General features: G+C 35.9%; 1 protein-coding gene across 1 annotated transcript; it reads right to left on the bottom strand.

Moving 5' to 3' along the window:
- Positions 1–13,305: 13,305 nt before the first annotated feature.
- On the bottom strand, positions 13,306–17,705 carry LOC115991037. Its single transcript, XM_031114791.1, has 6 exons — positions 17,168–17,705; positions 16,877–17,026; positions 16,646–16,783; positions 15,629–15,673; positions 14,869–15,344; positions 13,306–13,947 (listed from the first exon to the last, which is right to left on the bottom strand). Exons 1-6 carry the CDS (start codon positions 17,703–17,705, stop codon positions 13,306–13,308), a joined length of 1,989 nt encoding a protein of 662 aa, XP_030970651.1.
- Positions 17,706–18,054: the final 349 nt, after the last annotated feature.

Here is an 18,054-nt window from a genome sequence, read left to right as displayed (position 1 = left end):
AAGGCATTGCATAGTCCTCGGACTCAAGCCTCAGGGGAAACCAACTACTTGGATGAGGAACCAACTGTTTAAAGAAAAAACTATGGCCCGTAAACCTCGAAGTCCCTCCGAAGAGAACTCCGTGTTAGCAGACGGGTTAATACCTTGATTGCGCGGATTCCTCGGTCTACCCTCGGACCCCCAGTATCAAAGGGGTTGGTGCGATACGGTGCAACATATTACCCCAAAAGCACAACCAAAGTCCCTCGCTACCTAGTTACCCTTTCAGACGAATTATTTAGAGATTATCGTTCTCGGACATTGGTCTAGCATGCATCACGTAGTACTCAGCGCTTATCCCGGTTAGTTCCAAGAATTTAACTTATTGAAAGTTACCATTGTTGTACTTGATAATATTTGTGAGTTTAAATTAGTAGGAACCTGTGTTAAAGCATTTTTTCTGCCTGGAATATCCTTAAGGGCAAGCTTGCATTTAATATTCATGCATAAAGTAGTTGTTACGGAGAAGAAAGATGTGTATGGAGAAATAGACACATATTTTATTAAGACAAAGGAACAGTACAGTGTACAATGAAAAGCTGAAACAAGCTTACACTAAAGCTGACTACATAAGTAAAGGAAAATACAAGCGAGTGGAGATAAGGCCGTGGGGACAGCTCAGAGGAGAGGTTGGCTACTGCGCCGAGTTATTGTCTAAGGAAACCATTCCTCCATGCTTTTGCACGCCCGTAACTCAGGCAGCAAAAGAACCTGACCTCAGGCTAACACCATCTACAGAAAAGGTGCAGGGAGCCGGAAGTTGGGAAGCCCCCGCAAAAATCTGCCTGCCACAAAGTAGACAGTGCTGATGGTGGAAATTCCTTTTTCTGACATACCAAAAATCTGGCATGACCAGAACCTGCTTCGGATTTTGACTAAAAGAGGGAGGAATACCATCTTCCCTCCATCAAGACGGAGGACTGGCTTGAATCTGTGCCATCCTTGTCCATACCATATCACCTTGAGGATTCGGTGCCTCTGAAGCGCGCGGAGACCTTTCATCCCTATCCAAGCCTCAAACATCTTGCTTTGGGGCAGTGGCACTAGGGAGAGGGATCGCGGATATCGAAGAAATATAGTTCTGAAGGGAAAGGGAGAGTTCATGTGCAAGTGAGGTGATCCCCTATCCCATTTATACCCAGAAGTAAACCGGTGGCATTTAATTCGCGCAGCGTCCCAAGGAACGCTACAGACAAAACGTCTCTGGCTCGATTTCCAACGTCGTCTGCAACCCTGAGATTAAAGGAGTCTCGAGAAGGTGCACCTCGAACATTGGGACGCCAAAAGGTACCGCGTGGTCAAAGGTTATGGTAACACCTCTTAATTTGTGGGCCCAGTAAATCAGCGGCCCAGGCCCATCCAGCATATGGGCCCAGGGACAGAACCAAGGCCTTGCATGGTCCTCGGACTCAAGCCTATGGGGAAACCAAGTACGAAGAATTATAAAAATTACAGGTTTTAGACAGAGCCTAGGTCTTGCATGGTCCTCGGACTCAAGCCTATGGGGAAACCAAATACTTGGGTAAGTAAAGGTTTGAATTTCGTAAGATGGGCTACTTGATAAAAACGTCAAGTCACTTCGTCTACGGCTTAAACACCATAGAAGGTTAAGGCCAATAAGGGGGTAAGGAAGGTGGTGGGACGCCTCAGCATTTAGTCGTATAAGAGGGCTATTCATTTGGCAGGGGATATGTCCTCGGACGGTTATGTCTCACACGGCATCAAGCCTTCGTTTTTCACCTCGGCTAGCATGGGGTAAGTATTACTCTTCATTGATCGGCCTTATTAGGCCAAGCATTTCTATTAAAGTTATGGCGACGTCTTTTTATTATCAAGTCTTTTGGTCTTAGTCGTCATTGATTTAGATGCTATATAATCGTGCCAAGCAGCATTTGTAGATCTAAAAAAAAAAAGACATAGGAACAAAATATGCGAAATAAGGTAGACAACAACTTTTATTAATATGAAAAATTGCTACAACATACAAAAAGGGGCTCAAACGAGCCTATACAAAATGTGAACTGCCTAAGCAACCATTACATCTGTAGTACAGAAAAGTAAACTGTCAAGCGTCTTTTAAACTCGTCTTCAAAGTTTCTCCAATCTCCGCCTCATTGCTGCTCATACTAAGAGAGGGACTCACTTTAAAAAAGAGAATGAATGAAGAAGAAGGAAATAGTAAGGAAGAAATCAATGACGAAGATGGAGGGGATGAATAAAGAAGATGGAGGACATGAGTAAAGAAGGAGGAGAAGAAGAGAGAGAGATGAAGAGACAAAGAGAGGAACAAAAGATAGAAAAGAAACAGCACCAGGGCGGAACTGGTGCTGGGAAGACAATAAGAAGAGGGAGGGGGAGGGCACCAAGGAGCAAAAGAGGGAGAAGCAGAAGCACTTAGCCCCTGCCTCCGCCCTGACTCCTAACACGCCGGTGCCATATTAGGTACGCTCGTGAGGAGCCGGATGGTAACGATCTTGGGTGTTCTCGACTCAGTCACGTCGAAAGTTTGACGTGACGAGTCCCTGCTTCGGATTTTGACTGAAAGAAGGATGAGGTTGATTTTGAGTCTTCGCCATCCTTGTCCCGATCGAGCCATGATAAGCTTTATCGGAACGTGGCGTTTTTGGGAGGGGTGGGGCTTTCGCATCCCTTGTTGTTATGGTAAAGTATTTTACGATTAAGTGTGTAAACCAGCGAGTAAACCGAATCCTAAGGGAGACTAAGTATTCCAGAGTCGCAGGGGGATGAAAAGGGATTTTTGGTGAAAACAATAACCTCCTCCTGTCCTACTTATACAGAGGGCGGAGCGGGGGGCATTTAATGGGTTCAGATCTCCAAAGGAATCAGCAAACCCAAACACGCCGGTTCCACTTCTCCACCCCATCAAAATAAACCGTCGAATTAAAAGTAGTCTCGTAAATAGTGATTATTCAAAGCTCGTTTTGGATACCCCAAGCGATAAGAACGCCTCAAGCGCGAAATTAAAAACTATCTCGTAGACCGGTGAATCTCTTGGGCATATGAGGAACCGCCAGCGTGTTTAATAGGCCGAGTGGATTGGGCCACAGGAAGAGGTTTGGCGTCACCAAAACCCCCCTGTCCAGCCCAGAGGTTGGACAGCCGGGTTTTGAGGGGCTAATGTAGGGCGTAAATGATTTATGGGCCAAGCCGAGGAGAATTATGGCCCAAGTTCAACAAAATAGACTTTGGGTACCGCCGAGGGTAGTTCAGTCCTCGGCAGACCCAAAGTTCCCCCTCGTAAAGAAGGGTAAAAATGGTATAAAACTGAAACTCGGAAAAAAGATCTAAAATATCCGGGGAAAGCTGCTGTTATTATCATTTAATGCTCTGAACCTGACAAAGCCGCAGTCTTTAGCTTTTACAACCACCCCCAACGACTTTGAATATGGGCTGATGGGACAAGTATCAATTTTGGAAAGATTGACCCTATACGTGGACGAAGGACAATGAATGCAGGGGAATATAAAAGGAAAAGGGGGTAGCCTAAGAGAGGGGTTGGGAAAAATGGCCAGAAACCAGAGCCTCCCAACCCACCTCCAGGAGAAAGACTCCAGGGGTGAAGGTAAACCGAAACTTGTATGAATACCACGAAAAGCCCACCGCCTGTCAACCAAGGCCTAGCCTTCCAAACCCACGCTCTACAAATGATATTGTTAGGGGCCTTTTCACGCGCGAACCCGACACTGTTACGGTCCGCCACGAAAACGCGTCCTTACACTTTATATAAGAGATAATTTTTAATTGGAATAATAATAATAAATTTAGAATATGACAATCTTACTTATGTTTAGTTGCTTTGACAACAATTGATACAAAAGTCATAAAAAATTAAATATTTGTGAATTCACTAAAATCAATTTTAATCCTTTAAATTTTTCAACTCCTTTTAGTCACATGTAATGTGTGTGCAATAGAATAAATATATTTATTTTGTTATAGCATAATGAAATTTTAATATTATTTTTCTAAGATTTATATAAAAAACTATTTCTTTTTATGTGAGAAACAATTGAAACACTATATCATGCAACAATTGGAGCAATGTCCAACAAAATTGGGGGAAAATTAGTAACACACAATCAAGAATGTAAAAAAAATAAATAAATAAATAATTGAAGGATATTTTTTAGTAGTTGTGAAACACTTTTATCTATATTAACCACTATATCATGCAATTTTCAATTTATGAACACACACACACACATATATATATAGTGTGATGAAATCACTACACTACTCTTAGTGTCTTTCTATTTTGTCTATAAAATAACTAAAGATTACAATTTTTTACAAGGAAATTTATTGAAATTTTTTTTAATGGATCAATAGTTGGGGGATCTAATTCATAAATGTCTCTATTGGAAATTGAGGTGCTAATCATCTAAGTTACAAAATTCTTGGTAAAACTTGTTAAAATATTGAAAACAAACTAATAATAAGTTACACCGCAATAAATTCAAATCTATAGCTATTTAGTGCGGAGTCTAAAAATTCATGCCTAATAGTAATAGCTATTTAGATGGTGAAGTAGAAGTGTACATTGTAACATTCAAAATTGTTAACCTAAAGAGTATATGGAAACACTACAACAAAATGTATTTTTAGTAACGAAAATTAGTGAGCAAATATTTTTCGTCTCTAAAAATACAGTTTTAGCGACAAAATATGAATTTTCTCACTAATAATGAAAAAAATTATAACATTTAGTGACGAAAAATAAATTTCGTCGCTATTGTGATTTGAAAAATGGGCACCAACGGAGGGAAACTTTGGCGTGAGTTTAATTAATCTATAGCAACAAAATATTTCGTTGCTAAAAGTTGAAATTTTTAGTGACGAAATATTTCATCACTTTAGGTATTACTGTGGATAGTATTAATGACGAAAATTATTTCGTCGCTATAAGGAAGAATTAGCAACGAAAAATACTAGTCACTAAAAATAATAATAGTTTTGCACTTCCATGTTTTTAGCGACGAAATCACAATTTGTCACTAAAAGTATGCTTTAGCAACAAAATATGAATTTCGTCACTAAAAATATTAACAAAGCCTGGGTCTCTAGTGGCGAAACTAAAATTTGTCACTAAAAGCTTAAAAGCCTACTACCTTTTGCAACGAAGAGGTAGCAATAGCAACGGACCAATTCGTCGCTAAAGACCACTATAAATACCCATGACCTATTTATTTTATTTTATTTTCTTCCTATTTTCTCCTAAGCCTTCACCTTCGTTCCCAAAAGAACCCAACCCACCTCGATCCCAAAAGAAACCAAGCCTATAAGAACCCAATCTGTCACTAATAACTGTCGCCGATAAACCACCTGAACCGTCGTCGATAACTGTCACCAATAAGAATGATTTGCAACGATTCTTGAGCCAATAAACCACCAGAACCGTCACCGATTCAAGAACCACCTGAACCGCCGATACGAACCCACCTCAGCACGTCGTTGCCGATTGAGCATGCCGTCGATCTAAGCACAAACCTAGCAAACCATTCGTAACGATTCGCAACCGATGTCGATACGAACCATTCACAACGATTCTTGAAGTCGTTACCGCCGTAGACTTCAATTTCTCCGCATCAGAGGCACTTTGATTTCTCTGCATCGGTGACACTTCGCCTTCCTCCGCATCGGTGACACTTCGCCTTCCTCCAAGTCGGCGACGCTTTGCCTCCCCTTTGCACCAGCAACGCTTCGCCTTTTTCTCCACCTACCGATCTGTACGTCTCATTTCTCTCTTTTTCTTCTTCTTTTTTTAATTGATAATTATTGATCATAAGTTACTATATGTTGTTGTGTTCTTGTAATTATTGTTTGCTGTACAAGTCCAGCTTGTAAATCATGGGTGACATCTTACCTTAGCTTATTTCCTGGTTAAATTTGATTAGATTGTTAATCTTAAAGCTATTTTATTTGTATATGTGAGGATTACACTAAAAGTGCCATGTACTTGTAGATTATCCCTTGATATAAAATAATTATGTGGTAAATCTACCATGCCTATGACTTAAATTATGTTGCAATGGTACTAGTTCACTTTGGTTTCCATGTCTTTGTGACAATTTGGGTCATAAATATGGTGTTATGGAAGTATAAATGCTCTTCTTCTTCTTCTTTTTATTTTTTTTTAAGAATTTGATTTTAATTTTTATTCTTATTGAATGACATAGTAGATTTCAAATTCTAATTGGATTCATGCTTTTCAAATAGCTAGCAAGCTATAACTAAATGTGGGGAATGAGTTCAATGAATATATCTCAATGTATAAGGATGATGATGACAGCTTGTATATTCTAATGTATGTGTAGTTAACTAGCAATGTTAACCCATCATGGGCTCCCTCGCAACTGGGTCAGAGCTGGTCAAGTTTAACCAGAGCATTCAGGTATAATGTGGATTTAATAAAGAGAAAGATAAACTCACCTGAACTATTACTAATCAATTGTATTTGTTAGATTTGCATTTGGATTTGAGAATCAAATTCAAGAGATTCACTTGATATAAATTTTAACAAAGGATGATGGATTTTAAGTTTTGAGGATTTTGCTCCAACAAAAAACACAAATTTTATGTATATTTTACACTTAAAAATCATTTCAAACCCAACACTTTGGTTTGAAACAGACACAAGTGAAGTGATCTCAAATGTTGTTGTGAACAAGAATATAGATGCGAGACAAAGGCACTTGCTGTTAAGGTTGATGAGGAGGTGTGTGTTTTTTCATTTTATTAAACCTTAGTATATTACATGTTGTGATTAATTAAGTATATCTATCCAACACTTGAATGCTAATTAATCAGACAAATAATAATGACGGTCAAGTTCCTGAATTGGCAAAAATCTTCAAAGATGTTCATTTCAATCCAAATACAAATATGTGGATACACCATGAAGATGAAGCGACATATGTATGTGTATTGATGTGCATGAAATATATACAATAAAGTACTCACATATCTACATATTTAACCTTACTTTTATGTTATCTTGTGACTGATTATATAATATCTTTGTGTTGTAGGTAACAAGGGCTTTACATGCAAAGTGGGGCTAGGCCAATTGAATCAAGCCAACTTACATCCAGCCATGCATGAATTCAAGAAAAGACCAACCCAATTAAATTTAAGTCCAATTGGAGCAAGGAATCAAAGGAAATTTGCACCAAATCCAAGTCCAATTCGGATTAGGATTCCAGACTGCACATCAGTTAGTATTTATGGCATAACTTTCGGTTCAGATGTCCAATTGAGATTATTCAAGTTGGGCTGGAATGATAACTTAAAGGGCTACAACTTTGTAGTTTACCAAAAGTCCAAATTCTGATGTTAAATGGGCCAAAATAGTCGGTTAAGTGAAGCCTAAAAATCTGGGATTTTCTCCAAACGAGAATTCAACTTGTAATAGGATTCCTTGACCTATTTAAAGGCTCTTTAGGGCAAAATTCAGGGGGAGGAGGCTAATGCTAGGGCTGAGGGGACTGAACATATAGAGGCTGTGGCTAGGATTGGTGCGTAGGAGTAGAACGTGTTCTTTTTGTCTATGGCTTTTCTCTAGCACTGTGACTATTTCTTTCTCTATTTTATTTGTTTAGTTTAATGGTTAGTATTTTATTTTTGTGTTTTCTTTCAATTACTATGAGTAGCTAAAATTTATAATTAGGGTTGAGGATGAAACCTTGTTAAGGATTATCAGTAATATTTATGTAATTTGATTTTTCCCACAATAGTTGTTCTTTAATGATTCAAATTGTTCTTGCTTCATATCAATTGACTAAGATGAGATTCTAGATATGAGTTCAATCATGTTTTTCTCATGATTTAGGATTTGTCTTAATTAATTGAATGCTTGGTTTATTAATTCTTGATTATAAAATTAGATATTTCTTGTGATTTGTCTGTCAATGGATACAATTTATGATTTGATTTTTAGAATTGGATATATCTTGTGATTTGTTTGGCTACGGATACAATTGATGATTTGATTTTATACTTAAGAAGCAAAGAAGAACATACTTTTGATTTTTAAAATAAGGGTTTAAATGATGATATTTTCCATGATAGCAAGATTGATTTCTAGATTATCATGTAGTGAGTTGGAAAAAATTAATGATCATAAATATATGCTGATATGATTTACAAGGCGGATTCCAAAACCTTAATTCTTTTCTCTTAATTGTTTACATCTTTTTATTGCTTTATATCTTTGCTTAGTTTAATTATTTGCTTAGTTTATTTTATTGCAACCAACTAATTTTTATTTAAACAAGATTAGGATTAATTTGGTTAAGGTTTAATTAATTTTCCTACATTCATACAAGTCCCTGTGGGTTCGACCTCGTTCTTGTCCAACTATACTTCGGTACGGTTCGTACACTTGCGAGTATTTTAAAATTTCACAACATGTATCATTCCATCCCTATCATGTTTGTAAAGCTATAACATATGTAGTGTTAATGTTGTGATTATTTGTTTCTTTCTCTCTTTCAAATGATAGGAAAATATTCTCAAAGTGCAAGAGGATCATTGTCAAGATCCTAATGCAATTCCCCTTACACAAGAGGAGATCTCAAACTTGGTTTTTAAGAAGAAGTCCAATATTGTAAAAGGAGTTCGTATGAGACTTTCTTCTTCTCTAGTAACCACTGCCTCATTTCATTCCTCAGTGGAGTATATCCAACGGCTAGAAAATGACATAATTGAGCTCAAAGAGGTAAAAGTTAGGGACGAAGAGGAGCGAGTTAGGGACCAAGAGGCATGAGCTAAGCAAGAAGAGATCCAAAAGAATATTCTTAACTTTTTGAGGAGCAAAGGTTATGATGACGCTCTTACCTATAGGGGTGGTTCAACTTCAAGTTAAAACCCTTTTTGGTTAGTACTTTCTTTTAGCAATTGACCCACACTACATGGTGTGACTACTTTTTTTGATGCATTATTTGAAACTAATTGTATTATATTACACTTGAAAATCTATATTTGCTTTCTACAACTTATACATTAGAAGTTGTGATTTTAATTCATTGGTGTGGCTACTCTTAATGCATTGTTAGAAATGTTTCTTACAACATAGCTAATGTTTTTACTTTACGATTTTAATGTAGTATTATTTTTATATATGTGTAGATTTCTTATTGGTGGCTCATAGGGGATTTATTTTTGGTATTACTTGAAGACATATGAGGACATCTTCCGTTAGTTTTAATTATATTATGCTACATTTTTTGTATTGTTATAAAACATCTTGAGTTATTGTATATGTTGCAAACAATTATTGTATGGAAGGAGTTTGAATTGGATACTTGTTTTATTTTTTACTTGTGAAATGTATGGATCTTTTTTTTATAAATGTGTTGTTGAAATAAATGTGTTATTCAAATGTGAGGTTTTAATAATGTAATGACAGGTTACAGGTTAATATCGAAGCCATAAAAAAAATAAAAACAGAAAATAAGTTTTAGTGATGAATTTTTTCGTCACAAATATAGCAATAATTTAGTGACGAAATATTTTGTCGCTAAATGTAAACAAAAATTTGTAAGAAATGTTTTTAGTGACAAAAATTTTCGTCGCTATATGTCCTGGATGTTCTTAAAAATAGTTTTAGTGACGAACTTTTTCGTCACTATATGTACCCGAACATAGTTTTAGTGACGAAATTTTTCTTCACTGAATAGCGTTTTTAGCGAAGAAAACTTTTAGCGACGAAATGTTTTCGTCACTAAAAGTTTTTTTTTTTTTTTTTTAAATCAGACCTTTAGTTACAAAATTTTTCGTCGCCAGGACTTTTAGTGATGGGGTTTCAGCGATGAAATGAGTTTCGTTACTAAAAGTCCGATTTCTACATTTTAGACAAAGCTTTGATGGGTACATGGTTGAAGTAGAAAAGCAATATTGTTTTAGTCAAAGATGTTGGGTTAAGATAGCTTGACCTCGGTTAATTATTCAATTACCCAATTTGATTAATTAAATTTAATTGCATGCAAAATGTGAAGACACCAACAAATCACCAAAAATACTAAGTGCAGCGGAAAATAAATTAGACACGATGATTTGTTGATAAATGGGAAAATCTCACAAGACAAAAACTCCACCAAGTGATCTTAAGGTCACCACTCCCAAGAATCCACTAATCAACAATCAAGCGGTTACAAATATAAAGAATCTTACCAACTACCCTAGCCTATCCCGAAATATCAATCTACAGTTGAACCTTTGCTCCAATACCCCATTGGAATTGATCTTGTAGTAGTCTTCTTTCCTTTGATGCACAAACCTCCAATTTGTGACTAACACTTTATGTGGATTCCAATACATGACTAACACCAGCAACTTGAACAAATGTTGTTGACTGCAAAGTTCTTCACTTCATCGACAATGAAGATTAGGAAATATTTGGTTACAAAACCTTATGGCGTACAAACGCAATGACTTCACACAAAGAAAATAAGTCTCTTGGTCTCTATATCCATGTATGACGGCTTTTAAAATAAACCTTATATATGTCTAGGGTTGTGAGAAAAGAAACCCTAAATAAATCCTTAAGCCTGAGCTGAATTTCAGATCTAGAAAATTGAAAATCGTAAATCTCGATAGATCAAGCTACTGTCAAGCTATATATCGAGCTTCACATTAAGTCTTGAAAGCAGGCATTTATCAAGCTATCTGTTAAGACTTAATGAACAACTTTTCTTCACTTATATCTTGGACCAATCTTCATGTCTTTAATACTTGACTAGAACAACATGTTTTGTAAAGTATGAAACACATCTTAAATCTATCCAATTATAAGTAAAGTGCATTTTGTCAAAAAAATTAGCCAAATACAATAAATTATGACCCTAACAAAAGACAGCCATGCCAATTATATGCCTACACTGTCTTATAGGAATCCATGACAATGGCTTATAGGAATCCAAGGCTCTAGAGTGGCCTAGGAGAGATAAATGTATGTTATGTTAGATTTCAAACTTATTTTTGTATTAAGGTGTTGAAGATATACATACCATGACTTTTACTGAACGGTGTCACTTTAGGCTAAACATTATAAGAGAGAGCCATTAAAACACAGCTCCCTAGCTATCTTTGTTTCCCTATCGATCCCTTGCTTCATAGACAGAATTCAGCAATCACATTATAGCTTTGATTGGTACTGATTTATTATACACGGATTGAATTTAATGCTCATTGAAGTTAGCTTATTCAAATTATAATTGGACTCAAATTTAGGATATAGTAGAACTCCTTCCCTAGTGCTGCAAAATTAATGATCTTGTAACCCATTTGGCTAAATACTTTTGAGTCCTCACTCTACACATTGGCTTTGAAAGTATTTATATAAATATATAGCTAGCTTTTTTGTTATCACATCAAGTCAGTGATCGATTTTTGCGTTTTTGAGTGAGTTTTTTGGGTGTACTCAAGATTTTATGAGTTTTTTGGGTGTACTTAAGGTTTTATGAGATTACTTTTTCGTTATTATTGACATAAAGCCTTAGTATTCTTCTATTATATGGTTATATCTCTTTTATATTCTAGTTTTGTTTGTTATCATTTTTTGTTTATAAGATCTTTCAAAAGTCTATAATAATGCTCATAATCAATCATGTATAGATGTTTTATCCAAAGAGCCACATTTATCTGCATGTAGATGTGAAAAATACTTGACACTGTACAAGCAGTTAAGGAATTATAAATGAAAATCTCCATTGCAACCAACATTATCTTTTTTAACCCAATTACATGATGATTTATAAAACTATCCATATGTACTATTTAAACAAATCACATAATTCATTAAAAAAGTTATATGACTAAAACTACACCTGGATGATTTCTTTAATCCTCCGGGAGCAAAATAATTCCAAATATATTTAGAGTCAAACGTTTTCCTAGTTGATAACAAAAGCAAAATGCAAACAGGCAACATAAAACAAACTCTATGACTAATTACAATAAGTTTTTCATAGATTTCTTTTTCACAACTTATTTGAGTGGCAAGTTATAATGAGTAGTTGACAATCATTTTCTAATAGTTGTACTCATTTAGATATTTAGACCCCAATTTTTAAAGCTAATTATAGAATTTAAGTCCAATTGACATAAGAATGCACATATAAACATAATAACAATCCCAATCACAAAAAATCAACCACTCACAAGAATACCGAAGTGTTAACGAAGAGAAAAACCCGAGAACCGGGTGAAAAAATCTCTTTAGGGTGTCACAATACCAAGCGATCCACTAATGAGAATAGTTGCAATACATATTACTTCCAAAACCCTCCAAGCTAAGAAGTAACCATATACTTGAGCCTCCGACTCTTGCTAGCAACCAATTCCTCGAATCCTTTCTTCTTACTAGTCTCCAAATTTACAATTAAGCCTCCAATTGCAATCTCCAAGTCTCCTTGATAATTCTAGGATTGCTCCAATGGTTCTCATGCTCCAATTAACACCAAAACTCTAAAGGTAGTAATAGTGTGAAGGTTTTAGTCCCCTCTAACAGGTATGGCAATTAGAGAGGGAGAAGGTAGAGAGATTGATGAGGGTTTAAGCTCTAGAGTTTATGGATTCTCTCTAGCTCTTCATACGGATATTGGGTGTCTAAGAATCATGGGAAATGGGATTTTATATAGTGAGGGAAAAGGAAGGAACAACAAAGAAGTTTTGTAACTGATTTTTCTCTAGTTCTCATAATTTTGTGTGTACAAGAGACGGGTGAGGTTTTTGTTCTAAAATATTTTCATATCCTAATTTTGCTTCTTAAGGACTATTTGGATTGAGGGGGAGAGAAGGAGAGTAGAGTAAAGTTGGCTGAAAATATGCTAATTTTGGGACAATTCTACTCTACTCCACTCTCCCTCACTCCCCCTCAATCCAAACAAACTATTATTTTGCCTCTCTTTTTCAATTTCATATGACAGAACTTCTGCACCTTCCAACTTCAAATTTCAGCACTTCCAATACTTAACTTCACCAATCCAATACAAATGTAGACCCACATAAATATAAGAATACAAAGAGAGTTTAAGATCAAAAATTATATTGAAATTTGTCATGAAATTAGTCATCAACTACAAATCCAAACATTTTCAAAAAGGTTGTCAATATCATTGACATGACTTTTATTATTCACCATCTTTTGTCACTCAAGTAAGTTGTGAAAAAAGTTGTGTTGGTCAACTTATTCAAAAACAAGACATTTTAGGCATAGCCTAGATAGCTATATAATCATCCCAAGTGCTACTCCACAGACCTCAAAATCTTACATTTCCCAAGAGGAAGAGAGTCACTGAGACTCTGTAGAACATCACTAAAAGTAAACCACGCAATGTTGAGATAGAGAGGGAACTGAAGCGCAATAAAAACAGTGACTGGGCAACAAGTGACAGTGTAAATTGGAATTGCAGCCCAATGTAGCCTCTGTCGCATCATAAGCACTAATGTAGCAGCAAAAGCAACCATCATGGCTGCCACGGCAAAGAACAATGTAGTCAGTCCCAAGCCTAGCTTCAATGGAAGAGGCCTCCTGAAATCCCTTTCATGCATTCTCGATGTCATAATGGAGAGGAACACGACCACAGAAGTCAGTGAAAAACAGAGTGATACTGTGACTGAGATTGTGAAAATGCGAAATGGAGTTTCTTTTTGGAGCAACGGATGTCCTGTTCTTGAGTTGGAACCGCCAGGGATGGTGTAGGCACAGGTAAAAGCAACGGTGGCTATTAGGACAGCAACTATAGTGCATGCCTTTGCTGTTCGCATTAGCCATTCTTGGCCATCTTCCACCAGTTTCTTATGTTGGATGGTGAACAATTCTTCAGCAGTCTGACCTTTAACATTTCGGTTTTTGATGAAATGTGGAGGTACAAGTTTCTGCACTCGCTGTATTGATTGAAAACTATTATTTTTATGCAATTTGGGTGACAATAAGTTCATCCTACATCTCAATCTCCCTAAACAAGTTATGCTTCTTGCTCCCAAAAAAACATGCGATTATTTAAAATGGGTAAAACATAGATTAGTTTTATAGATATTTTACCTTAGGTTGCCTAATTTAATTCAAACATGTGATTGCATTGGCCAATAAATTATATGGTTGAATTTAATAATCTTTAGAAAAGATAACATTATTTCAATTGCATTAGTCAGTGTAATCACATAGTTGAATATAATCAGAAACACTATACATAAGTTTTGCCCATTTAGAATATAATCCAATAAATGAACATATTTCACATCGCTTTCTATCAAATCAAGTTTTAAAGTCAAGCTGTAATGCATCTACTTGTAAAATTGTAAATTCCCCTACTAGAGAAATACATATTTAAGCAGACACTAAAGAAAACCCAAAATTAGATAATTAGTGAAGGGAAGTAAATCAAAATTGTAAAGATTATTAGAATATAAGCTCCAGGACCCAAGGGCCCAAGGTCTAGATCATATCCTATTCCTATCTAGGTTCAGTAAAGTAGCACAATGTTTACTACATTTATAATGTTGTGTTACATGTGATGTACTTATGTACTATTAGACCTGTTATGTATGCTTATATCTTCTTTTCTTTTCTTTTTGAGGAAATGTATGCTTATATAAATGTCTCCTATTCGTATCATTCATATGTAAACCACACTCTCATATATGAATGCGTTCCATGCCGATGGATCCACCCCAATGTGAGATGGTGGTTAAACACGCTGGATACATACGGTACTTTTTCCTCTTATGTATAATTTATAGACACGATACAATAAAGATATTCAGTTTGGAAGGAATGAGCTAGGGAAATGCAGGCAAGAATAGCACCTTGAACCATTGAATCTCTGACTGCATGCGGAGGGCTTCCCCAGGCCTATCCCTCAACCGATGCTCACCCAAGTATGCAGCTTGATGCAAAATGGTTTCAAGATCGACATTGATCAACCTCTTAAGCCTCAGCGTTGGAACATGCAAATATTGTAGAAGATCCAAGATTTCTTTCCTTCGATATCTTGCTGCAATGTGAAGTATGTTCTCAAGTCGGTCATTTCTATGCTCAATTGCCTGAGGAAACCGTTTGAGAATAACCTCTACAATCTCTGTGATCCCATTTCTTGCTGCTGAAATTAGTGGAGTCTCAGAAGATAAAGTAGGACGGGAATGCAGCCCATCTTCTTTTGCTTCCTCTTTGTCCTCGATTGTACCCAACCATGACTTGTCTGTTTGAGCTAGAATTGTAGCAAGCCTCAGCACTCTCTTTTGCTGTATTTTTATGTCCCAAAGTCTTCTAACTGTTGAAAATCCTATTAACATCACATGAGAGAGCAGATGAGAATAGCTTTCCACAAAAACCATTAAACATCAATTCTAATATACCATTTTGACAGAAGCAAATATAATAGATTTAATATTGACTTACGATTACAATGCCACCAATTTTTACATGTTGATTGACACTAGTGATTAGTAATTTATACATTTAAACTGGTATCGAAATTTTGATTTGCACCGAGAGTGGCAATAGTACAGTATACAACAGTGTAATGAATATATGTCTTTATAAATAAATAAATAAAATGGGTTGTACCTTGAGCTATGCAACACCAAACAGTATAGTATATCCTTGACATGGCTGCAAATTAGTGTGACTCAGGTCATCAAAGAAATATTTATATATTGGATTAAAAATTAAAAAGAGGAGCAGAAATTTATAAATGCTTAATTAAAATAAATAGAAATGTAGAACAGTATGGCATCAGACCAGTGGTTTGTGTTTCATCGAAGAAAAATTACCTTGTATTTTGAAAAACAAATGCCCAATTTCCGAACTTGTTATCATACTCTTTTTGCAAGATTTTGATGACTTCCAAAATCTCAGCTTGGTCAGACTCAATTGTAGGTGCGTTCATTTCTGCTCATTTTGAGACTTGCTCTTGCCATTTGGGCAGTTCTATGGCATTAGGGTCTTGGGTCTGAATACTATATAAGTGTGCTATTTCTGTATTTAAAGGTCGGTTTACACACAATCTAAATATTAGAGAGACACGCTCACACACATACTCTCATCAAACTATCATTTGCCCAGAGTCCTTGGATAAGATTTTTAAGTAAGTGACATTGAATTTTAATTCATCCAAAAATATATATATTTTAGTTTCTAAAAGTATTTTGTTAAAAGATGCCATAAGGACATTCATTTAGGAAATACTTATAGAAACTTTTTTTTGGAGGAAAAAAAAAGAAAAAAAAAACCCTGATTTTTTTGACAATATTTTATATTTCCTATAAGTGTGATATAAAAACTTTTCTAAAATGATTCATTAATAAATGTCTAAAGGGCACCTATTAACCCAACTCTTTTTAAAATCTAATCTAAAACATGAAATGAATTTATTCAAATAAAGAAATTTTTTTTTCAAAGGAATGAAAAGCACCTTAAGAGCAAAGTTTCTCCAGCATATACATTATAAGGATTGGGACCAGTGCAAAGGAACATTGGACCTATTAGGATGCTGACAAATGGCAAACATTTGACATGTGTCAACATCTCAACAAATCCAATGCTCCAATGCACTAGACCCAGGTCAGTTCCTATATATATTACCTATACAATCACTTAAGTAGCAAAATTGGCGGGGACGAGTACTCCAGCCACTGCCAAGCTCAAGATCTGCTCTTCCTCTTGAAGTAATCAAAGTTTCATTATCTTTGTCATCGTGAAGGCCATCATCATCTGGAAGGCCTGTATTGTAGAAGCAGGTTTAGTTAGCTATTATTTACAGAGTGAGAAATGTAATAAATTTTTTAAGCTGGTAACATATTTTGTGAGGCATACAAAGATAGAGTAGCCCCTTCAATACGCTCATGGGGTGTCCACTCTTGAAAGCAGACGGCATGTTAGCTAGCAGTTGAAAACATGTCGTGCCATGTTCATCCCTCAAGTCTCGAAGTGAAAAATCCCATTTTAATAACTCCAAAGCTGTATCTGTAAATAATTGAGAGAGAGATCAGAAAGAGAACTTTGAGGTCTTTTTTAAAAAATAAATAAATTAAATAAAAATTTAAAAATAAATAAATAAAGAGAGTATTATTTAACATGAAATGAAAGAGAGAAATTAAGTCTTACCAAAGTGGATGCCAAGGATAGCCATATGAAGAATGGATGTGGAATCTTTTCTCCTGCGGTGCTTTTCCATTATGCTGCTTTCCCAGGTTTCCCTGTTAATCTCTTCAATAACATTCCTAACCAAAAACTTAACCATTTCTGTCCTGCCAAATGCAGCGGCTATAAACAAAGGAGTTTCACCAATATTGTTTTTATGGCCAAGTTGGCTTTTGTCAAATTCCAATAAGATTCGTGCCATTTTGATATCTCCAACTGCTGCCGCTCCATGAAGTGGTGTGTCTCCCCATATATTCCAGCCACCTTCCCTCTCCTCTCCTCTCCATCTCCCATGCTTTATTAAAAACTCCAACAATTCCTTGTTTTTGCTGAAAACAGCAATATGAAGTGCAGTGTCCTTGGTGACTGTTAGAGAAGAATCCAGGTATGCGCTATCTCTCTCCGTGTAGTATTTCTTCACTGCTTCCCAATTTTTTTTCATGAATAATCCATAAGGTTCCATCAATATTTCCAAATTATCCATCTCTCTCTCCCTCTCCATGTCTATGTCTCTCTCCATTTTTCTCTCCATCAGACAATGTGTGCAATCCTGCTTTGTTCCATAGACTGCTCACAATTTAAAGAAAGTTACTGGTATCTACTACTTTGCTTGCTTGACTAACAAAGGTAACCACCCATTATGACAATAAAGAAAAAGGTTCTAGGCTGTAATTTTTATTTTTCTTTTTTCTTTTTCCAGCTTTGCCCGACCATTTTTCAATGAATTAGCTTGGTTTTCCTGTAAGAAGAGATGGACTACAGTTTCAATTTTTCAAAAGAGTTCACAGTAATGATCTTATAGAGTCAAAATCTATTGTGTATTGATGCAATTATTTTTATTGATTTCTTTA

The sequence above is a fragment of the Quercus lobata genome, chromosome 5, assembly GCF_001633185.2.
Source record: "Quercus lobata isolate SW786 chromosome 5, ValleyOak3.0 Primary Assembly, whole genome shotgun sequence".
Lineage (NCBI taxonomy): Eukaryota > Viridiplantae > Streptophyta > Magnoliopsida > Fagales > Fagaceae > Quercus > Quercus lobata.
The sequence above is the reverse complement of the archived record's forward strand: the minus strand, read 5'-3'. Positions and strand labels throughout refer to the sequence as shown.

Bases quoted from the DNA above. Each gene is read 5' to 3' on its own strand.
- LOC115991037 (XM_031114791.1), bottom strand. From the start codon at position 17,705: ATGGAGAGGGAGAGAGAGATGGATAATTTGGAAATATTGATGGAACCT. The intron at 17,027-17,167 runs GTAAGACTTAAT...AATTATTTACAG, and splicing joins TATCCTTGGCATCCACTTTG to ATACAGCTTTGGAGTTATTA. The intron at 15,674-16,645 runs GTAATATATATA...ACTAATTTGCAG, and splicing joins CTACTTAAGTGATTGTATAG to CCATGTCAAGGATATACTAT.